We start from the raw sequence: 23,211 nt of genomic DNA on the forward strand, positions 1-23,211 counted from the left end.
TGGGGGAATAGTGGTGTCGTTAATTCCTTTGCTTTATGTTTTTTTACAGGTATTAAAAGTACACAGTGCAATAAGTCGTGCGCGTCCTGCCGGGAATCGTTTGCACATTGCAACAAAACAACTGGTGTTTGTAAAAGTAACTGTCGGCGAACGAAACTGTGTACAAGAAACAATGATCTTTGCCTCGCAACATGGCGCTGGAAAAACGACAGGGTCGTAATGTTCACAAGCTGTTTTCGTCTGCCTCCGTTCTCCAACTCTTCTCAATACAGTAAGAAGTGTAACGCGTCAATTTTGAATGGAACAAGAACATGCTTATGTCAAGGCAGCAACTGCAATAAAAATCCCATTGAGCTGGTCACCAAGAAGTGGAAACGAACTCTTAGCAGTGAAAACCCGAAGCAACTTCGTCAGAAACGTGAGTACAGTAAATTTCTTTGCGGTTTTCAATAGACGACTGGGGACGAGTTTTGGGTCTAGACGAAAGTGTTATTCCACATATACCGACAGCGGAGGGCGTCTTTTTAAACTCACCTTTCAAAATAGCACTCATTTACATTTATTTTACGTTGCATTTTTTATTATTTAGGGCTAATCAATGGTTTATGTTTGGTTTTAAGTTAACGGTATCTAGAGCTTTCCCCGGGTGGATAAAAATCTTTTATGTGAAAGAGTATGTGGTTTGGGCTGGGGTCTTAAGGTAACCAGTAACAAGAGAAAGATAGCGATAACTGAAGTAAAGAAATGAAAATGTCATGATTTTGCTGATTTATTCCATCAAGGCGAGACGGAAAAAATTTCCATAGTGATGACGTGACACTACAGACACACGTGAGGTGTCTTCTAATTGGCTGTTACTTGGTTATGATTTCCCGCACGAAAGTGAAAACCAATCAGGTGCTTTTGACGGATTCTGTCGGGTTACGTCATCAGTATGGGATTTTTAGGCTTGAATCCGAGAAATCTCTATTTGCGGAGAGGGAGATAGCAGTTTCAACTTCCAGGTCTACACAACATCCAGTACTCCTCGTCGTTTTGGCCCACTGGTTTTGCCTTTCTTATGAGGACTTCCCCAATCACATACTTATGTCCTTTTTTCAAATTTTGTGTGCCGTAGGTAATTTTACTAAGGATTCCTCGAAAAGGAAAGAAAAAGAGTCTATTACCGTGATTCAAAGCAAAGAATCCAACAATGCGTCCACGATCGTGTGGATAAGTTTAGCCGCTGTGCTGTTACCATTACTTATTGCCGGGCTGATAAATCGCCTTCGCAGATGCAACGATCACTTCGAAACGAAACTGGTGGAAGTGGTCGAAGATTCTGCGCTAGGAGAAACTTATAGTGAAAAAATCATCCAAGATGCTGAACAAAGCAAATCAGTGGTGTTGGAAACAATGCTTTCCCAAGGACGATATGCTTCTGTTTGGAAGGGTCGTGTTATGGACCAGCTTGTTGCTGTGAAGATCTTTCCGGTAACTGCCTTCGCATCCTGGCAAAAAGAACGCGACATATACGACCTTTTATCTGTAGAACATTCAAATGTTACAAAGCTTATACCCTGGAATGAAGCTGGTGACAGAGAAAACGATCCACTATGGTTGATAATGGATTATTGTGAGAATGGTTCGCTAAGAGATTATTTGAGACAGAAAATGTTGAGTTGGAGCGAGGCTGGGGTGTTAGCAAGTGGTATAACAAGCGGGGTTGCCTTCCTTCATTCGGAACATGTCCAGGCTGGTGGTAAGATGAAAGTCGCTGTCGCCCACCGAGATTTGAAAAGTACGAACATTTTGGTGAGGAAAGATGGGACCAGTGTTATCACCGACTTCGGCCTGGCTGTGTCCTTGAAATCTGTTGAAGATGAAAGAAACAACGTAAGTTTTGGCTGCAGAGTAATAATGGTGATGTATTTGGCGACTGGAATTTTTGGTCAAATGATTTAGTAATAATTGGGTCAAAGCAAGGCTGAATGCAAATAAAGTGCGAAAAGTTTTCTTTTCGTTCACCCTTTCCAAGATCCCACGCGTCCTTCATACCCACGACCCCTTGAGTTTTACAGTTTTGTTGGGATTGAAAGTTATTGTGGCCTAATGTATCAAACATTGATATGCAACACTAAGATTTAGAGTGGCTTGGTAGTACCTGGGGCGGATCCAGGATTTTTCTTGGAAGAGGATGCACCACTAAGAAATGGCGTAACTGACCGGTGACGTAAACAAATTTTAAATGCGAATACAAAGCCGCACTGAGGCCATCTCAGGGAGGGTTGCACACCCCCCCCTGCACCCTCCCCTAGATCCGCCCCTGAGTACTGAGATCACCAAATCTTTAAACTATTAAATATCAAATTACTCGCCAAACTTAACCACCACCAAATCTTGGGTTAAGAAAATTGAAAGTTAAATAGCTAAAATTGTAATTCTTTGACAGGTAATCGAAATTTCAGCAATGTGGCTATTTACAACTTCCGCAGCAATGACGAAACTTCGACAAGCGTACTTTACTTTTAAAAAGAACAACAAGAACTAAATAAACTTGCTACATTCAGATAACCCTGTCGATTCTGCTGAATTGACCGTCTTTTCAGAGCGGTTTTTACAGTCATTCGCGTTTACTTTGGTTTTGCATTACTTCGCTTAGTGTTTGCTTAAAACACTTTCACCACCAGTTTCCCATCCAATCAGAAATAACGCATAAATCAATCCTGACTTGCTCACACGGTTTTCCGCGCTTCGCGCAGGTTACACGTCATTGCTTCGAGTTTCAGGGGGGATTGGTTCACTGGATTACCTATGTCCGTTGTGATTACTTTGGTTTTGGTTTTACGACAAAATTCAAAATTTCTCTTTATCTGATTTTATTAGATACAGGTCGGAACGTATAGATACATGTCTCCTGAAGAGCTTCTTTCCACTGTAGACCTGGATAGCACGGAAGCTTTTAAGCAAATGGACATCTACTCGATGGCTTTGGTGCTTTGGGAGATCATTTCACGATGCAAGGTTGCAGGTAAATACAGCATTCTGGTTGGCTTTCACCTAAACCACCCAGAGACACATAATTAACAAAAAACCTCCAAAATCGCACGGAATATCGCCTCGGATATACTTTGCCGACGAGGCGGTAGGCCGTAGTTGGCTAAAATCAGATGATACTCAGCAAGATTGACTAGGATAATTGTTTTGTTAAAAATTGTCAACGAAACGCTGACAGCATAGTTTTTAAAATCTCTGTGATTATGTAGCGGTTTACGTTTTTATGGTAACTAAATTTTTTTGTTTTAAAGTTAAGCGCCTTGTTGCATAACAGAAGCTGACAGCAAGTCCAAAACTTGAACTTATTCGCCCCCAGTTCCCTGTAGCAACTTCACTTCGCCCTCCCCCCACAATTTTCAAGTAGAGAAAAGACCGTCTTCAAACGGCCTACAAAAAGACTTTTGAGTCAGCAGAGTAAAGTGATGTTTTTGTTTTCAGATGCTCGCCCGGATGAGTATCAACTACCTTATGCTGAGATGGTTGGCCCTGATGTGACCCTAAATAATATGGTTGAAGTTGTTGCACTAAAGCAGTGCAGACCACGCCTTCCAAGTACTGATCACGAGGTAGGTCAGCTCTTCATTTTGCCTTGTCGAATGGAAAGAGGCGAGTCCTTATGCTTTGAGAGAAAATAGCACAGACTCCTCTGAGTTACTGCCTCGGTTCCAAGGCGTCCCTCCTGCACGCGGTTTGCATGGAGTTTTGGGCCTGGGAGCGAGGCAGTCGGCAGTCTGCCTTTCGAAATAATGAAATATCAAATATGTAGTACCAAACCGTGAAATCAGCCTTGTAGTTTTTCTTCATAAGTCTTTTTTTGTGGTCACAAAATAGTTATACAGGCGAGGTTTGAAAGTAGCTTACTTCCGGATTGTACAATGGTTTTCACCAGGAAAACACTACAGAAAGAAATTTTCAATAACCTGTGGTCAGCCAAAATGAAGGCTGATTCGGCAAGGAATTTTTAATATAGAAAAATCAAAAGTTTTTGACTCTACATACATCAGCAAATAACGGTAGAAAATAGACTGAAATAGCATACAAGTGACAAACATAATAGATATTAAGTTTCATATCGTTGCATATCCCACCCTAAATTCCTAAATGTTACCAACGGGAAGTTTATAAATTAACCTTTGATAATAAAGCTGAACGTTTGAACCAATCAACCAATCAGCTTTATTTGCCACTCAAATCCTTTTTTCATCAGTTAAAAGAAGAATATAGTAAATAAGTAGCAGAAAGACCTCACTGAGCAAGCTTGCTATCGCTTTTCATTTAGAAATGTTAACAGCAACGTGTTTCTTTATTCACATGCAAAACAGGGCTTGAAAGTGGTTTGTCAGACTGTGCAAGAATGCTGGGATCCAGACCCCGAGGCTCGACTGACGGCAGACTGCACCAAACTGAGGCTCAAAGAACTGTTGTTGATGACGTAGTAGCTTCAACTCGTTCACAGGAAAAAATCTACGGCCGACACATCGCGTTTGTTTTTCCAGCGAAAGGCAAAGATCTTGATTTTGCCGCCTGTCGCTTCTACGGGAAGTCGATTTTTGTAAACGTGCATTTTTTGCACCATTTCTGTTAGAATTTACTCCATTATGCGAGATATGCGGATAAACGGAAAAGTTTGCAATGCTAGGCAAAATCGATCTTCCCACCGATAAAAACTAACTAAAATGGCTAATTAATTTAAAAACATGTAGATGCCGGTAGACTATAGACGATTAAATACTTCTTTTTATTATTATAGTAAAAAGATCTGACATTATATTTGTATATTTTGCAATTAAGGGAAAGTTTGCAACGCTAGGCAAAATCGATCTTCTCCACCGATAAAAACTAACTAAAATGGCTAATATTAATTTAAAAACATGTAGATGATGGTAGACTATAGACGATTAAATACTTAGTTTTATTATTATAGTAAAAAGATCTGACATAATATTTGTATATTTTGTAATTAAGGGAAAGTTTGCAACGCTAGGCAAAATCGATCTTCTCTACCGATAAATATATATTAACTAAAATGGCTAATTAATTTAAAAAACATGTAGATGATGGTAGACTATAGACGATTAAATACTTAGTTTTATTATTATAGTAAAAAGATGTGACATTATATTTGCATATTGTGTAATCAACGCAAGTTTTTAACGCTAGTCAAAATCGACATTCTCCACCAATAATTATAAAGAACTAAAATAGTTAATTAATTTAAAGATATATTTAGATGATGGTAAACTATAGACGATGAAATACTTCGTAAGTAAAACGATCTGACATGATATTTGTATGTCTTGTATTAAAGCGAATAAAGACAACCATTCTGAATGTATTGGGTGACTTCGTGACTTGCGTGACCTGTGAAGAGTGGCTCGCGGGAAGTCACAGCGTGAGCTTCCGATTGCCATTAAAAATTGTTTCATTTATCAATGCCGTACTAGATCGTGACTTTCTTAATCTTTTTGATCACGCAAATCTGCAATGCTAAATATGTCAGAGAGGCATACGTAGAAAAGTTAAATGAGCGAAAAGCCAAGTTCTTCATACATTATATTAAATCCAACCTTACTTTAATGGTCAACAGCATTTTATGTTCCAGCGGAGTGCATCGTTTACTGACTTGCTAAAATGAAATTAAGAAGTTAAAGTACATTCGGTAGGAACTGCGTGACCGCCAAGGAATTTAACTATCTCAGTGACAAAGCCACGTTGTTTTCTTGCCCCAGTTAGTTAGCGGTTCAATAACACACTACGGAAACCGCCTATGCTTAAGAAGTTAACATGACATTTAACAGCTTACGTTGCGAACACACGAGAAGTAGAAACGGACAAAGCTTCGAGAAAACTGTAGCTTTGTCGCGCGTTCACTGAAAAGCCATGCTTTGTTCATGCACTCGCTGTGTTGTTTTGATGGGGTATGTTCGTGACTTGGAAGGTATTCCTTCGATTAGCATCTGCGTCGTAACAGAAATCATGACATTGCCTACATAGTATCTAATTGTGTCAGATAAAGAGGATCTTTATCTGGTGTCACAAGCTATACCAAGAACAATACGTTATTCACATACATGCTTTCACAGACATTTGACCCCGCACATGAATGCAGCTTACAATTTTTAGAGCACGCATATTTTGTTTCAAGGTGCAGACAGTCTTCGCTAGCTCAAGTCTTTCGTCGTCTGTAGCCGTTGGGTCGTTGTAAGGTCTCTTGCTGGTGTTTGGTGCTGTAGGCATTGTGCACCACGAAGGGCCTGTTTACGAGGCCTCCCTTTCAAATATGGTCTCTTCCTACAACTTCTCTATGGCTCTGCGCTTGCTAGTGATAGTCTTTCTTCTTCAAAGTGCTGTGTACGCCCAAGACGAAGGCGAAGGAGAAGGTGGCGGAGGAGGTGGAGAAGGTGGCGGAGGCGGTGGAGACGGTAGGAAGAAGACAATTTAAGATTATTATTAATTAATTAACAGTTGTAAACCTTTTGCGTGCAGCCCGCCATATCTATACACGAACACTCGTTTCCAAGGAGCGAATGCTTTCGCGAGTTCGACCGGGTATCGTGTGGTGATAGTTGGTACATTTGGAAGAGAGATTAATCTTCAGACTGACCGTCTACCCGCGATCATTAAATCGAGTTAACAGTTTAAGTGAGGGGAAACAGGTTAAGTAAGAAGATTTCTACATTCAGCTATCGTTTGAAAAACTTTACATGGAGAGAGGAAAAATACAAAAAATGCAATGATTAGGGAACTTGTCAAGCCGCAAATAATGACATTCATTATCAAATGCGCAAATTTTATAATGAAATGCCACGTTTAAGTCAAAATATCATTATGGGTTCGGGACAATATGTTCTGTTGGAAAAGATCCGCTTTGTTGTGAAGCAGGTTCTTTTACGTAACTTCTCCCTAGAAAAAGCGCGTAGTTCTTCAGGCACATGCCTGCGTGATTCCAAATTTAAAGACAACAGACATTGTTATTGTAGCATTGTAAGGCAAACGATTCTCTTACGGTGCTAAACGATGTGGCTGACAGTTGTCATTAAACACTGAACAAGCTAACTCTTTATATACCACAAAAGCTAGCGTGACAAAGAATTTGAAAATAAATGGCTAAAGAAATAACTTTTCATGTTCGATGCCGTATTTTGTAAATTAACGTAGGTCTTGTCAGGGCGCTCACATGAATTCCCGGGGATTACAAGGACCTCACGCAATGTACATTGTACATGACATCTCACGAATGTTCCTGTGCGTGAGTTTTCGCCTTTGTTTGACAACTACGAAGAATAAGGAACGAGCTTCAAATGACTACAATTTTTGTGTTCAACTCTTGCTAACGGGTGCAAAAAACGAATGATCCTTTTAATCCATAGACGACAAATGATACGCGAAGCACGCAGGAATGCTGCAAATAGAGGGGTTTTGTCAATTGTTAGAACTTAGTTCCATTGTGTTACAGTGTAACTCAAACCCAGGGCCGTACTAGCAAGAGGCACTTGCCTCGTCTAGATTTTAACCAGAATTAAAAACAAAATACGTTGAGGTTCGGTTGGGAAAATAATCCCCAGTTCAATGAAATTGATGTTTTCTGAAAAAATACCTCATGTAAACTGCTAAAAATGGGATTTCAAATATTTCTGAGGAAGCTTGTCCCCAGACCCTCAAGTGGCTTGCACCTTCGGCGCTCACAGCTTTTGCCTCGTCTCTGTCAAAAATCTGGTTTACGGCCCTGAAACCGTTGCAATATTTATAAAGACTGACCGTTATTGAGACTGACTGATTCTTTTCATGTACATAACCAACACATTTTCAAGGTATTTTTATACTAGTAAAGTTCATTTAGTCAAGAGGTTTTTTGTGATTTAAAAATCAGACAGGCATTTAGTATACAGAGTATTTTTTCGATCGCAACTTCAAGGATCAAGGATTACGTTAACTTTATTGTAACCTACAATTTAAAAAGTGAGAGTTCGCGGTTCAGTTTGCTGCAAATTTTAGCCAGTTATTTCAAAAAAGCCGAAAACCGTGGCAGGAAATATATATATAAAAAATAAATTTTGTAGAAATTTGATGTTCCAAAAAAAACTGTATTCAATGACCAAAGATTATTATTCATCACATTTGAGGAATGTTTAAAGCTGTAATGCGTATTTAAGTCCGTGGAAAATTTTTAGGCAAACGTTAAGTTAACAGACCAAAAAAAAATTTGCTCAGTGTTAATGCAATCGTTCTTAAATTAATTCCCACCGAAGTCTTCGTTGCTCTTAATGGGGATGCTTGTTAGAAATTTTGATAAATGCTTTAGTTAAGGTACCATGTTCAGTTCTGCTCCTAAAAGGTATTAATTCCAAAAGGGGTACTAATTATTCCAAAATCTAATGTTATTGCTGATTGGCCAAGAACCACATCCTAGCCACACATTCATTCTCAACAAATAGCTCTTATTAGAGCTAGTTTTATAATAGGTTTTTGGCCTGGGAAAGCCCTTTAAAAACGTGAGGGAAAACTCCAATATTCTGGGGGGAACACGTTGGCTGCAGGAAGGCTGAGATCTTTTGCATTATTTGGAATGTCCAGAGACGTAACGGACAGAACTTGCTCCAACAGTAGACTTTACTCCAAGAACATAACCAAACGGGATGTTGTATAAACGGCATCCCACCACCGGGGGTGCCCGAACATAACCGAAGACAGTTCAGTGCATAATCAAAGAATATTTTACAAACCACTTCTATTTATACGCTAACTAGGGTCACTATTTTCGAAAACATAAACAAACTTTCCTTAGAACCATTGGCTAACGTTCATCCTAGTTCTGAAACATTATTACCTACCTACCTACCATTACAGCTTTCTACAGGTTGTAATTAAACACATTTTTATAGTTATGATTACACGCCGACGGACAGTAAACACAAGGGCAGGTACTAGTTTGGCTAATGAACTAAAGCATTAACCTGCCAAAACAACATTTCTATGTTGGATTTTTTATGTTTTTAACAGCTAAGCTTGTAAACAAATAAAACTTAATCATCGTTATTACTCTCCTAACATTACATTTTCACATTGGAACCTTGTTTTGTGGCTTAGCACCCACAAGTTTCCAGTTGCTCAGTGGTAGAACGTCAACTGCTGTGCAGAAGGTCTCATATCAGATTTGACTCCTGTTGGGAGAAGTCTGAATTTTTTCCCTGAGAATTCGAAGCTTATATTAGAAATATCGTTCTTATTCTCAACCAAGCTTCATTTCCTTCCACATAGTTCCTATTGCTGCTTACTTTGAAAATTTACTTTAAGAGGTACCATAAGTGCCAACTGTGAAATATGTAAGAAAAGAGGCCTTCCAAGGGGTTTTGTTGACAGGCAACATTGTTCAAAAAAAGCTTAAAATGTAGCGACAATCTTGTTTCAGAGTACCGACAGCCAACAGGAACTAGCACTGAAAGGGTATATACAGTAGAACCCCGGTAACTTGAACTCGGATAACTCGAACAAACTTCCATTTCCCTTGGATTTGAACCCACCTTTCAGTCTTATTCAATCGACCCCGATAACTTGAAACCCCGCTAACTCGAACTGTTTTTTGTTTCCCTTCAGAGTTCGAGTTACCGGGGTTCTACTGTATTTGCGACAGCTACAACGTTTCCCTTACCAAATAAATAAGGGTCAAAGGGACATCAGAAACCCTATTGGAAGGCCTTCATAAAACACCTTAATCCATATAACAAGCATCAACATGGCATGTACTAAAACCTGAAACAACGAAACGAAACCACCGAAATGAAACGACTGAAACCACCGAAAAGAAACCACCAAGACGAAACGAAATTACCGAAACAAGCAAAACCCATTACAATTATTGAGAGCTAACCGTAAACGGGCTAACCGGAGGGTATAGTAGGCTTACCGGTGTATAGTACGGTAAGTGGCGAAAATCTTGAAGTTTTGCTTGTTTCGGTGATTTTGTTTCGTTTTAGCCGTTTCGGTTGTTTCGGCGGTTTGGGTCGTTTTGTTTCGTTGTTTCGGGTTTTAGTACATGCCCATCAACACTGGTGCAAAATACGATTCTCCTTGGAAAATAAAGAGGATTTGTAAGAGTTAACCTGGTCCAACAAACTCTTTTTTTTAATTTGTGCAAACAGAATGCGACAAAGACTTTGACTTGACGTTTGTAATTGATGGCAGTGGAAGCATTGAGCAGGCTGGAAGGGGGAACTTCGGAAGGGTGCTGAATTTTGTGAACCGAGTGATTGAAGGATTCAGGATAGGCTTTGACCAAACCCACGTTGGCGCAGTCATCTTCTCATCATCGCAGTACGTTAAAAAAGTGTTTGGATTAGGAACTTACTACACTAAAGGAGAGCTTCAGAAAGCCATTAGGGACATTACATATCCCTCTGGTGGGACATACACCGGAAAGGCAATCAGATTGGCTAATACTGGCCTGTACACACCAAGCCAAGACAGGGAGGATAAACCCAATGTTTGCATCGTCATCACAGACGGAAAAGCAAATGATGACATCACGGGACCAGCAAATGCTCTACGAAGTAAAGGAACTACCATATTTGCTATTGGTGTTGGATTAGATTATGATAGAGCAGAGTTGGAAAGAATGGCTGGAAATCCAAGAAATGTTTACACAGCTGACTTCAAAGACTTGGACAATGTCATAGAACAAATAAAGCAATCCGCTTGTCGAGGTAGGCGTGGTTAATGATAATGAATGAGGGCTGCAAATTATTTTTTCACTTGAAAGGACATATGTCCTACTATTAGACACCATCTTGGTCAGATAAAACAAACTTGTGGTCAGACATCACCAAAAATCTGAGTCCCCAATGGGAATCAAACCCATGGCCAGCCAGATACCGGTTGGGTGCTCTAACCAACTGAGCTATGAGAGACTCGTTGTGAGCTGGGCCATTTACTAGGTTGATATGTTACACGCGTTCTGCATACTGCTAGGATCAACAATGTCTTAATCATCAAGTGTGTAGTATAATATCAACCTAGTAAATGGCCCAGCTCACCAAGAGTCTTTCAAAGCTCAGTTGCCTGTGGTTAGAGCGCCCAACTGGTATCTGGGTTGCCATGGGTTTGATTCCTGTCAGCTGGGACTCAGATTTTTTCCTTGTCTCATGCTTGTGTCGATCATTGTTGAACAATTCATCTTCATTATTTCTCACCCAGCTTAAAATTTACCATCTTTATTATTTACTAAAGAGTGGTTTTCTTTAACCATATATGTCATCGTTGAGTAAAAATGTACTGTCTGACCTTGCACACTTAATCTTTTGCCTACTCAAGAGATGCCTTAAGACCAGGGCAAATGGAAACGAGAGTTGCCAAAAGTTCAATGTTCACTCTCATTTGGCTGCCATTACTCTCTCTACTGAAAGTTAGCATGTACAAATTCTGTGAAAGTTATGTGAAGATTTCACATCATTTACATCCCAAATTTTACTTTGCATTCCACAAATTTGTGAAATATTTGCTGTTATTTTCAGTGTGAAAATCTTATGAAATTGGTGCTCCCTTGCACATGGTAATTCACATAGAATGTAAACTTAATTTTCATAAAAAGGTGTGTTCGATGAAGTGGGCCCCAGATAATAAATATGGAAATATGATAACAGCAGAAACATTTGTATGGTTGTGAATTTTTTTAGACCGCTGATCGATGTCATGGTAGCTTGAAACGTTGAAAAATTAATAAGATTTGTACAGATGGCAGGCCTTTAATCCAGGCAGGCCTTTAATCCAGTAACTTTGTTTCCAAACTTGAATGTTCAATTTTTACCATTAAATCTCATACTTAAATGCTACAGGTCTTAAAATTGGCATCCTTCTGATTTAACTAAAGGGGTTCATTACAGTAACACTAAGTTTGTAATGGTAAGCGCAGGCAAGAAAAGGAAACAACAGCTTTACATAATAAACATTTCTCACATTTTTGTTCTGTTTCTTACAGCTGACCAGCCACCTCCACCTCCACAAAGGGTAGTTATTGCTGAGTTGCTTTCCTAACAATGTTAACAACAGATAAAGAAATCAGATCTACATGTATAAATATTTCTTCAACCTATATAGTTTTTATGTAAAGTTTCATTTATATCTTTTAAACCAGTGCATCTAAACAAATGTATGCTCGTTCTGCTTTTTATTCTACAGATCGGGCCACCAGGTGATCCTGGACCAAAGGGAGAAAAGGTATTTTGCATAACCGTAAGATTTTAGGGAGCTTAATATTGCAAGCTTACCTGCAGAGCTAAACTGCAACTCTCTTCCTGCCTTCGTTTAACCGCAGGCTCACAATTGTTCAGCAGCTATATGTGGTAGAATTTCATATGGTACTCTGTGTAATACTACTTACAGCGTCAGTAAAATGTGCAAGAATAATCTTTCATCTGAAGTGCAGAACCTTGGAGTTTTCGAAGAGCAACTGTGTCCTAATTTACTTTTTTTGAGTAAAAGAACGTTGTTGAGTTGGCTGAATGTCACATTGATCAAGATGATTTGGTTTAGTGGAAATATCAGCCAGTGTTTAAGAGAGAATATAAATATAATTTGTGGTTTCGATGACATTTTATTTTACGCTTAATAATAAACCATGTCTTTTTTTAGGGAGACCAGGGACCAGCAGGTGAAGATGGACCAATTGGGCTCAGAGGAGACCCGGTAGGTTTGTAAAATGCCTGATCCTTTGTTATGAAAACTGTTTACGTAAAAAAACTTCCAGAACTCTCTCTCTTGTATAACGGTATATAAAGAACTGCGCACACCCACTGAAATGTGACACATAGGAATCGTCCGTTGTGTATGAAGCCGGTGAGGGTAAAAGGCGGAATGAGTTTGCGGAATGGCATGTGGCATGAGTTGCGGAATGGCATAATTATGCGGAATGTAATTTACGCGGAATGATTCATTGACATAAATTATACCAAAAAGCGCGCCAAATTTTAAAAAAGAAGCCGCCTCGTTAAATACTGCTGGACGAGGAAACTTCCATTGAATATCGTTGTAAAGATCATTTCCCCGTTCAAATCAACGATTTACGCCGAACAGTACCAGAGAAATTACTTTTGCTATTTGCCGTGACGCTTCCGAGGACTTGAATTTTCGACTAGCTGGCGTTGGCTGAGTACAGTGTGAGGAGTTCTGTAAACGTGAATGAAATCTCTCGTCTATTTGCCTCAAAATACAGAACGATATTCGTTCTAAAGCTACGTACTTCAAGGCAAGACACACAACTGTCAAGTTCAACCCATTTGAAGAGAAGTTTTTAAAAAGACAGCGCATTTAAATGAATGAAAGCATGCAAGTGACGTGTTGTTAGTCGCCCGCGAAATATTGTGTGACCGTGTCACTGCCTTGTTCCAGGAATCATTTCTTTCTAAATGAAAACTTGCTTGGTGGGAAAAAGCTAGTGGTTTCATTGAAGACAACTACTTTTGGTATATTTCTAGCTTTTTATTACGGCGATGAAAAGATCGTGACACGGCTTCTCCGCTGGTGTGACACTATTTACACTGCAGTGGATTTTATCGATGTGCGTCTCGTGATCTTTGCGGTAAAATAAAATGTATGTTTAGCGAATGATTTTCTTTTCCTAAGAGAAAGCCAAGTATTCACAACAAGTAGGCAGTGATAATTACTCGCCGGATTCCTTATCGGTAAATCTGCAATGCGAGCTAGATCTGAAATATGATAGCTTGTTTTTACCGTGCAGTGACTATAGTCACTATATGAAAGTTTCACTCTACTCGATCGGCCGTCGGTTGCCGCTTTTTTACGTTTATGTTCAAGTCTTCCACTGAGTTTATATAGTCTTCATAATGGCAGGCGAAAAGCTAATCTCCTTCGCAGCCCGTCACTTGGGCCAAACTGGGAGCGTTGCATGATTTCAACCCGAGCGGCTACGAAGGAGACTAACGAAAAGCAAGGCTGGAAGACTTCTAATGAAACAAATACGCCGAAGTGTTCGTAATCTCTCTGCTTTGTACCCTGTACTTACTGAGGCTAAGATGATATCCGCCAAAACTCGGCTTTCTGTCTCGATGTTTTGTTTAACTTACAGTATTAAAGGGTCGCGTGTAAATCTGGTAAATGGTAACCCGCACATGAATATTAATACAAAGATGTATCCGAGGCATTTTTCGGTTAAGATCTTCGGTCGGATTCTTTTCCGTCGCTGTATTATCTTTTGACTAAAAAAGCGATAAACCGTCCACAGAATGGGAAAGCCTTAGCATTGGGGAAACACTGGCCGCCGAAATATTTTCGCAGAATCCGTGAAGAACATCATACGTGAAAATATCAAAGACTCTATGCTATCTTCAACCGATTGTCATCATTAAGCCCGCAGTATTTAATAAAGCGGCTGCTCTTTAAAAATTGGCGCGCTCTTCAGTATAATTTATGTCAATGAGTCATTCCGCGTAAATTACATTCCGCATAATTATGCCATTCCGCAAGTCATGCCACATGCCATTCCGCAAACTCATTCCTCCTTTTACCCTCACCGGTATGAAGCTTATTTTTTTAGAAAGATATGTAAGTTTTTTTTTTAGTTTTTTTTTATTGATTGCTCACACATTTACAAACATTACATTAACAGTGTTATTATTACACTACTTACAGATATTATTTGCACAAAAAAAAAAACTAACAATACATTACGAACTACAGTTACAATACAATGTAAGTTAACCTTATTAGAAATAAAAGAAAAAAAGAACTTACAAACACTAGCCTATCTTATACCTATAGAAAATAGTCCACGTAGCATTTAAACAAATATTTTTTAGGAGAGTAATATTGTATAATTAAGGAGATCGGAAGAAAAAAATTACTACTAACAGGGTCAAACCAGGACTGAAAAGTTAAATTTGATTCAGTTTTTTTTTATATAAATTTTTAAGATATGTAAGTTACTAAAATAAAGGTCCCCATTATGTAATACCGATATAAAACTATTATATATATTTTATAAAACTAAAATTTTTGTCCTTTAGAGTAAATTCTAGAACATAAGCTCAGTAGTGTGAGTAAACAAGAGTGGAATGTTAATCCCAAAGCGAGCTGTGTAATTTTAAGGAAGTGAAGTCTTGTAACTTGAGTCATGCATGGAATAAACCAGTTTGTTACTGTTACAAGTGATCTTGAGTTTTGTCTGGAAACAACCTACTGCTGTACATCAATACAGGGCTCAAAATAACGGCCGGTCAATGGACAATGTCCGGCCAAGATGACAATTTGTCGGGACAAAGTTTCAGTTTGCCGGTCATATCATTTTGACCGGTCACGTACATGGCTTTTAAAAATGATAACTGAGGACCAGAAGGGCATTAGAAAGCGATCTATTCATAAAAGTTGCAGCTAAAACAGCAGAAATGAGTGGTAGTTTAAAAGTGCTATTTTCAATGATTTTGACCATTCAGAAACAACACATGACCGAGCTAAAATCTGTCTAGCCGGACAACATGACTGGCAACTGTCCAAAAATTATTTTGAGCCCTGCAATATAGCAATACAGTAATACTCGTAACAACCTTCTTTCATGAAAGTTTAGTACTGTACGTGTTCTTGTGCAAGACACGTTACTCTTATAGTGCCTCTCTTCACCGGGGTGTATAAATGGGTACTGGTGAATTAAATTTAATGCTGGGAGGTAACGCTGCGATGCACTAGCATCTCATCCAGTGGGGAGTAGAAATACTCCTTAAGTCGCTTAATGCTACAGAATTAACTAGGAGCAACCCCCCAAGTTTATTTTTTTTTCTTAGTGGCCATTTGGTCACTGACTGCTCAAGCTTGGTTGCCAGTAAAAAATTTAAGTCACTAAATTAAGCTCACACTGTCAATCCTTTTTCTCAATTTAGTCGCCAGGCTGGCGACTTCGGTTCCAATGCAGTCGCCAGCTTCAAAATTTTAGTTGCCATGGCGACTAAAATGGTCTTAACTTGGAGGGTTGTAAAAGATAAGCTTTGGCAGTATGAGCCACTTAGCTTGACTTAATGTCATCTCATTACTTTTCCTGGACAGGGAACTGATGGTAATGATGGTCCCAAGGGTTTACCTGGCGCGGCTGGCCTGCAGGGACGTCCTGGTCCTCCAGGGCCATTCATCACGGTTCCTTCAGGCGGTGGACCAGATGAAGGCGGTCCTGATCCACTTTTGATTTCTGAGGTAATTTTCTGATAGATGAAATATATTAGACTTCAAACAATGAAGGTAACATTGTGTGGTTCCAGAAAATATCCATACCCCCCCACATGGAAGTCATTCGCCCTATGACCCCCCACCCCTCTGGAAATTCCAATTTAGCTTCATACATTGCTTTTAAGTTTTGGGTCTTTGTGAATCCCCACCCCCCCCCTCCTCCCCGGAATATCCAATCCCTTCTGTGGGGGGAGTATGGATATTTTCTGGAACCACACATTGTTTTGCCTGAGAAGCCTGTGGCTCTTAGATTCCAGCAGATTCCAGTTCAAATGACAATTTTAAAGAGGCTGGTTTTTGAGAAAGAGGATTAAGATGGATTCCGCCAGGACTTTGAGTGTCTGGTATTGGACAAAATTATGTACCAAAATTATTTATATGTTTTGGATGTTCCGCATCCATTTTCAGTTGCAAACAAACAGTAGACTGATTTTTTGAATTTATATCACTCTGAGTAGCAGTCTACTGTTGTTTTCAACTGAAGATGGAAGCAGGACATCTAAAACATCTGGGTGTTTATTCTTGAAGATTATTTTTGCCTGCTGTTATTATTCTCGTAAATTCTGGTTTTATTTATTTTTGAATTCTAGTTATCACTTGCAGTGTACCTTATTACAGAGATATTAATAGGCCATTTTCTTTTCTTTGCACCGGCATCAAATATTCATGATTAAAGAAATGAAACAGTGTAAAAATTTGATGTCTCGGAGAAGATGTGAACTGATCAAGTTAATTTACAGCTGTAGTTCCTTTTCTTTACTGTGTTGTTCAGATGTTTTGGTGACCATAATTAGGCTAAGTTGAACTTTTAATAAACATTGTTTTGTTTTGTGTTTAAAGATTCGGTCACAGGATTCTAAGGGACCTGGGGCATCAAGAATTCAGACTATCAGGGGTCCCCCTGGGGAAGATGTAAGTATTGGTTTTTCATTTGTTTGAGAGAAGGATATCGTAGAAGGAGGACAAACTTTACATACACTACTAACTGGGTCAATCACGCAACAGCTCTCGCAAAGCCTCATATAAATGGCTAGCTATGTTACCCTTCAAGATGAGAACAATGTCAGAACAAACAACCGGAACAATGCCCCTAGCCCTTAAATCATTAGCAATGGCTACACTAGAGGACCAATAGAATTATAAGCTTAAGAGATCAGAGCTGCTACACTACTGCTCATTTTAACCACAAGTTTAATATTAAATGTAGATCGTACAGTCATCCAGACAGGCTGTCATGTAGTCAAACAAAACCTTCATTTGTACACACTTTTGTTTGATGTGTCTAACAAACTAAGCTAGTTATATATCCATGGCTAACGATGGAGATTGAGTGATAACAGAAATTAGTAATTTTTTTAAAAATCTCAGCCGTTGTCGAGATCGAGGTAGCCATTAGTAATTAGGTTTGACAGTTCAAATTGTTTATTTTTCAGGGTTCACCTGGGAGGTCAGGACCACCTGGTACAAGGGGACCTGAGGTAAGTTTAGTGGCAGTAATGTAGCTGAGAAAACAATAAGCTGGATCATCAACAAGCCCACCTGGCTTTTCTGGCCTAGACAGTCTTTGTTTGTGTGTGAAGTATCGACCGGATTTAAGGTGAAATTAGCCAGTAAAATTTGCCGGCAGATGGCAATTAGCAGCAACGGTGGATTTGTGAATTTGGCATGCTTAAAATTGACTGCTGTGATTTAGTGTCAAACTGGCAAGTGTTAGTGTTACTGCATTAGAATTGCTGAAATTAGACTGTGAGGTCAATTCTTTTGCTGGCTTATAGGCTGAGTCCCAGGGGGGGTACTTGCAGTATACATGACGGGGGGGTCCGACGGAGCTTCATATTGCGAACCCAAAAAAATACGTGATCCTGAAATTTTACACCCAAAAAAATACCTGGCATCAAAATTTTCTATCCCAAAAAGTACAAGACCTAGCACCTTGATACTGATTTATTCAATCAAACAGACTTTAAGACCTAAAAAAATACATGACAGATCTCTTGACCTTAAAAAAATACCAAGGGTGTAAATTTTCGACCCAAAAAAATACGTCGGACCTCCCCGTCATGTATACTGCAAGTACCCCCCTGGGGGCTGAGTCAACTGTCTGATAGCCAGAAGCCGAGGGCCAGCAGTCTACGCATCGTCGTACAACCGCAACTGGCTGTTCTATTAAACATGGAATATTGATAAATTGTGTGGTTCCAGAAAATATCCATATTCCCCCCACAGAAGGGATTGGGAATTTCTGGGTGGAGCGTGGGGGGGGGGGGGGGGGGGATCACAAAGACCCAAAACTTTAAAGCAATGTATGAAGGTAAATTGGAATTTCCAGATAGCTGGGGAGGGGGTCATAGGGCAAATCCCTTCCGTGGGGGGTATGGATATTTTCTGGAACCTCACATTAAACTGATTTATTAATGGCTATATATATTTACATGTAAACAGCTGTCTGTTTGCTTTGAGGGGTTTTATAAGATGCCTATTCATAATAAGCTTATCAGATAGATTGTGGCAAGCTGGAATTTTTCAAGTGCCAGTGCTTCAATAAAATGTAGGGTTAAGGTATCCATGCAGATAAACTGTACCTTGTAAACAAGAAACATCCCAGAAGGTGTATGTACAGTAACCTAACACTAAACTCAGTAAGCTCTGTTTTACATATTTTTCCTTCTTCTCAGGGAGATCGTGGTGAGCCTGGAGAGATGGGCCTTCGTGGGGAAAATGGTGCACCAGTAAGTCATCAGTTAAAAACAAAATCAAATTTAGCAAATCAAATTGACCCTTTTAAAATCCCTTTATTGAAAGGGATTGTACAAGGGTTCATTTGATTGGCTAGATTAAAGTTCTCTTTGTTAAAAATCTAGCCAATCAAATCATGTGTCCCAGAGACACTTGTTCCTCATGCCCCAGGCTCTGCTGGCTAAGAGGAACATTAGCGGCTCTGGGGACAAGAATGAGGTACATGTAGGTAAAGAATAAAAGACAGCTATGTACATTTTAGTACAGAGTAATAACTTTGTAAATTAAATTGATTGTGTCTTATTTATAGGGACAACCTGGCAGTACAGGTGCACCCGGTGAAGCAGGACAGAATGGAGGCGATGTACGTGTCCATGATTTTATATTGTTGAATAAAACAAGGGAGGCATGTGGTTAAGGGGTTAAGTGTGCGGAACACCTGTTCGAGTGGTCAGGTACCGAGCCCTGGCCAGGGTTGTGTTCTTAGGCAATGCTCTTGGGCAAGACACTTTTTTCATAGTGCCTATCTTTATCCAGGTGTATAATTTGGTACCAGCAAGTTTTATTGCTGGGTAGTAACGCTGTGATGGACTAGCATCCCATCCAGTGGGGAGTAGAAGTTCTCCTAGTCACTTAATGCTACAGAAACTGGGATGAGCTCTGGCCTGATGGGCCACTAAGCTCATATTGTTGCTTCTCTTGGGTAGTGAAAACAGTAATTATATAATTAAGATGATCCATCTTTATATAATCAGGGCTCAAAAAAACTTCTTATCTATCTTACTGCTGCTAACTTAAAGTATTTTTATGGATCATAGGGTTTGCCAGGCCCGACTGGGGAATCAGGCGAGGCTGGGCCTCCTGGAGAATTGGTAACATTACTAAACTGTTGTTTTGACGTCATTTGAAAAATGCTTTTTAATAGTTCATATTTCTTTTTTTTTTTGTATTCCATATTTCATATTTCACATTTCATATTTTGATCCTATTTCACATTTCACATTATTAAATAAATGTTTATTTTTTTATATTCTGTGTTCATAGTTCATTTTTTAAATTTCACATTTGACATTTGACATTTTACATACCATGCATATTCTGTAAAATATCCATATTTCATATTCCACATTCCATATCCCTTAATTTTACTTCCGTCAGTATTCCATATTTTATATTCATATTCTTTGTTTGATATATTCCATATTGCATTCTGCATGTTACAATATGACATATAACATTCTGTATTACTATTATTATTATATAATTATTGAAATATTTAGCATATATTACATCTAAGTGTAACTATTATCACAGGGTCCACCAGGTACTCCAGGCAGACGTGGCCTTCCTGGTATCAAAGGAGATAGGGTAAGGTGGACTTTAATAGTATAAAATGCAATGAATTCTGTTTAGAGTGGTTTTCAATTGACTGTTGTAAAACCAAAACCAAACTTATCATTCTAGATGGCCAGTCGCAAATTAATGACACGGACAAATCAGTGAGCCAATCAAAACTCAAAGCAAATGCATGTAGCTGATGCGAAGCACGGGAAAGGATATGTGAGCAAGTCAAGTTGGTTTTGGGTTAACTTCTGATTGGTTGAGACTGTGGCATAAGTTTTTTTAAACCAATCAATAAGCATTAATGTAGTGCAAACAAATGCAAATTACTAATTTCCATACTCACATAAAATCATTCAAACATACCTGCCATTTAAGGGCTGTCTTACATCATAAAACTTGCCTCTGTCATTGGTTAGAAACTCACAACAAATTGTTTGTTAAAATCAATGATTAGGCCAACAGTTTGCTTGCATTTTTTGTTTGAGAAACCTTTTTGAATCTGAAATGTTTAGGCTTACCATGGCCAGTTCTATAGTACTTGGCCAGTACAACAAGTACTTGGTATTAATAACAAAACTTAGTTATAGCCAACGTATGCCAGTCCCTTTGACCTTAATTATAATTTTATTGAGATTCCTCTGCACTATATATAGGCTACTGGTTCGGTATTTAGATCGGAGCAATCATGTATTTAGTTGCTTGTCTGACCTGCCCACCATCTGTGAGTTGGAATATTAATAACCAGTGACCAACAGCAATGGCTTAGGTATTTGACCTGAGCTCGACCTTGACTCAGAATTGGATTTGTATTAGAAAACGGTTTCTCTGTACGACAATAACAAGTGAGCCTCACCAAAGAAAGTTGTTAAAATTTGGGTGTGATTTTTGACGTGACATGGGCAACATAAGCTACAAACGTTGTTACTTACAAAGTTGCAGTTTACTAAATTGACCCAAAGGGGTGAAATAATGGCAGTGAATTAATGTCCAATTTATTTCCAATAGGGTGAACAAGGTCAACAAGGTGAACCTGGAGACCAAGGAGAGGCCGGTGCAACGGTAATCAACATCAAAATTTTCATGCTGTTTTTCATTCTGCTCTTGGGCATCTTTATTGTTGCTACCTACATGAGAGGAGAGAGGCACAATCGTGGACAAAACTAGTTGAGACAAATGCAAGTTCAGCAAAACTAATCCTCTTTGTTGAATGTCACAACTGAAAACATTAAAATAAATTTATTTGCACATTTGCCCCTTCCCTTGTTCAATGTTGTTTCAGAAGGTTGCGTCAGTCTATAAACCAGTCAAGGCAGAGTCTTACAAATGTGCGAGGCAGCGAGGCATGCGAGGCAAGGCAGTGAGGCATGTGCATGAGGCATGCGAGGCAGAAATCCCTACTCCAAATAAAAAGGCTAACCGCAAGCTACCTAAGCTAACTGTAGGCGGAGTTTCATTTAGGCTAACCATAGTGCCATTTAGGCTAACCCAGGTGCTATGAAGGCTAAACGGAATGGATCACATGCCTCGCTGCCTCATACTCTGTGATGACTAGTCGAGGCATGAGTCATCTCAGTAAATATGCTGGGAAAAATGTAAGAGTGTCGAGAGTTTTGTCTACCATTGTAGCAATTCTCTTAAAGCCATAAATGGGTGGGTCACAAGTTGATGTGTCAGCTTCCATGAGAGATATATCTAACTTCACTGTTGGCTTCAGATATTGTTTGCTGATACTTGAATGTTTCCATTTCAGGGATATTCTGGTGATCCTGGCAGAGATGGTGCAGATGGGACTGCAGTAAGTAAATATTGGCTATATAAGTTTTTTAGTTATGGAGGCGATGAATTTCTGCCAAAAAAAACTCTGTTTGCTTAGTGTAACGGCACTCGTGTGCCTTGTTTTCATTTCATAGAATTTTATGTATTTCCCTATTTTTACCGCATTTACTTCCCAATGATTTTCCGCTAGCCACCATGTGACTTAAGCTTCAATATTGGGAGCACATGTAAAATCCCATAAGGCTCACAGAAATTTGACGGGAACCACAAGTTATTGCTGTACAACTCAGAACCTACTAGAAGGGGCCCCCAACACGTCCTACCATACAGAATCGCTGTAACAATTGGCACAATAAACCTGAGCCTTGCGGAACCTGTGAGTCTTTAGTTTCATGGATCTCTCCGCTACCGGAGCTGATGCCGCTACGCTTAGAGCATGCAAGACAGAGCAAAGTTAGACCTTTCAATGACTGTGGTTCAACCTGGCGTTCCTCTACAAGAGGTTCCCCCTTTAGAAGGTGTTACATTTCAGGAATTGTCTCTTTATGAAGGTGTTCCCTCACAACAACTAAAACAACAACAACAACCATTTTATTTTGCCGGAAAAAAGAAATAGAAATATTTATAGCATAAATTAAATTAACTTATACTTAAATAGGCAAGAAGACTACAGAGATTAGAGATGTCTCTTAAAGGAGGTGTCCCAGCTTTTCTGGAGAAAAATCTTATTTACAGTTTGTCTATTTTACAACCAAAAGGGCCCACAAGGACCAAGAGGACGAACTGGTGAACCTGGGGAGGCTGGGGCTATTGTAAGTCATGTATTGAAAGTTTAAGAAGTTTCCTTCTACCTTTCAGAAAAACGTAGTTTGTAGATGTTGGGTATTTTTGAATGGGAACACACATCAGTTGATGGTTATTGCTTACTTTTGTTGGAATGATTTTCAAGCTTTTGACTGCTTTTGCAAATCATTGAAGTCTGTTACATCCAGAAGTAGGAACTTTAAAGGAATCGACCAAATTTTTAGTTTTGAAATTATTAAGAAGAAATTAACAACCTTATCAGCAAATGTCTTGTTTGCTATGCCAGAGCAGAAA

At 39.2% G+C, this 23,211-nt stretch overlaps 2 protein-coding genes across 3 annotated transcripts in view; both read left to right on the plus strand.

Annotated features, from left to right (window-relative positions):
- The first annotated feature begins 929 nt into the window (after positions 1 to 929).
- Positions 930 to 4,848, plus strand: LOC144661324 (TGF-beta receptor type-2-like). Its single transcript, XM_078522049.1, has 4 exons — positions 930 to 1,875; positions 2,866 to 3,010; positions 3,475 to 3,602; positions 4,359 to 4,848. Exons 1-4 carry the CDS (start codon positions 1,087 to 1,089, stop codon positions 4,470 to 4,472), a joined length of 1,176 nt encoding a protein of 391 aa, XP_078378175.1. The 5' UTR covers positions 930 to 1,086; the 3' UTR covers positions 4,473 to 4,848.
- A 1,312-nt stretch (positions 4,849 to 6,160) lies between these two features.
- The window catches only part of LOC144661313 (uncharacterized), a 104,769-nt gene continuing 87,718 nt past the window's right edge, over positions 6,161 to 23,211 (plus strand). The window contains exons 1-15 of one of the 2 annotated variants that reach the window (XM_078522033.1): positions 6,161 to 6,458; positions 10,176 to 10,736; positions 12,008 to 12,036; positions 12,208 to 12,246; positions 12,661 to 12,714; positions 16,081 to 16,224; positions 17,098 to 17,169; positions 17,691 to 17,735; positions 18,933 to 18,986; positions 19,304 to 19,357; positions 19,812 to 19,865; positions 20,308 to 20,361; positions 21,343 to 21,396; positions 22,088 to 22,132; positions 22,872 to 22,925. In XM_078522033.1, coding sequence (XP_078378159.1) covers positions 6,317 to 6,458; positions 10,176 to 10,736; positions 12,008 to 12,036; positions 12,208 to 12,246; positions 12,661 to 12,714; positions 16,081 to 16,224; positions 17,098 to 17,169; positions 17,691 to 17,735; positions 18,933 to 18,986; positions 19,304 to 19,357; positions 19,812 to 19,865; positions 20,308 to 20,361; positions 21,343 to 21,396; positions 22,088 to 22,132; positions 22,872 to 22,925 — 1,455 coding nt within the window. In that variant the 5' untranslated portion in view covers positions 6,161 to 6,316. The remainder of the gene's footprint in view (positions 6,459 to 10,175; positions 10,737 to 12,007; positions 12,037 to 12,207; positions 12,247 to 12,660; positions 12,715 to 16,080; positions 16,225 to 17,097; positions 17,170 to 17,690; positions 17,736 to 18,932; positions 18,987 to 19,303; positions 19,358 to 19,811; positions 19,866 to 20,307; positions 20,362 to 21,342; positions 21,397 to 22,087; positions 22,133 to 22,871; positions 22,926 to 23,211) is intronic. The other variant, XM_078522032.1, reaches the window with a different exon arrangement.

Source organism: Oculina patagonica, chromosome 7 (assembly GCF_052425735.1).
Source record: "Oculina patagonica isolate OP01 chromosome 7, crgOcupat, whole genome shotgun sequence".
In the NCBI taxonomy this organism is placed as follows: Eukaryota; Metazoa; Cnidaria; class Anthozoa; order Scleractinia; family Oculinidae; genus Oculina; species Oculina patagonica.

What these genes read in the sequence shown, in the direction of transcription:
- LOC144661324 (XM_078522049.1), top strand. Translation starts at nt 1,087, where the DNA reads ATGTCCTTTTTTCAAATTTTGTGTGCCGTAGGTAATTTTACTAAGGAT. An exon ending in TTGAAGATGAAAGAAACAAC is followed by an intron (nt 1,876 to 2,865) that starts GTAAGTTTTGGC and finishes TGATTTTATTAG; the next exon opens with ATACAGGTCGGAACGTATAG. An exon ending in TTCACGATGCAAGGTTGCAG is followed by an intron (nt 3,011 to 3,474) that starts GTAAATACAGCA and finishes TTTTGTTTTCAG; the next exon opens with ATGCTCGCCCGGATGAGTAT.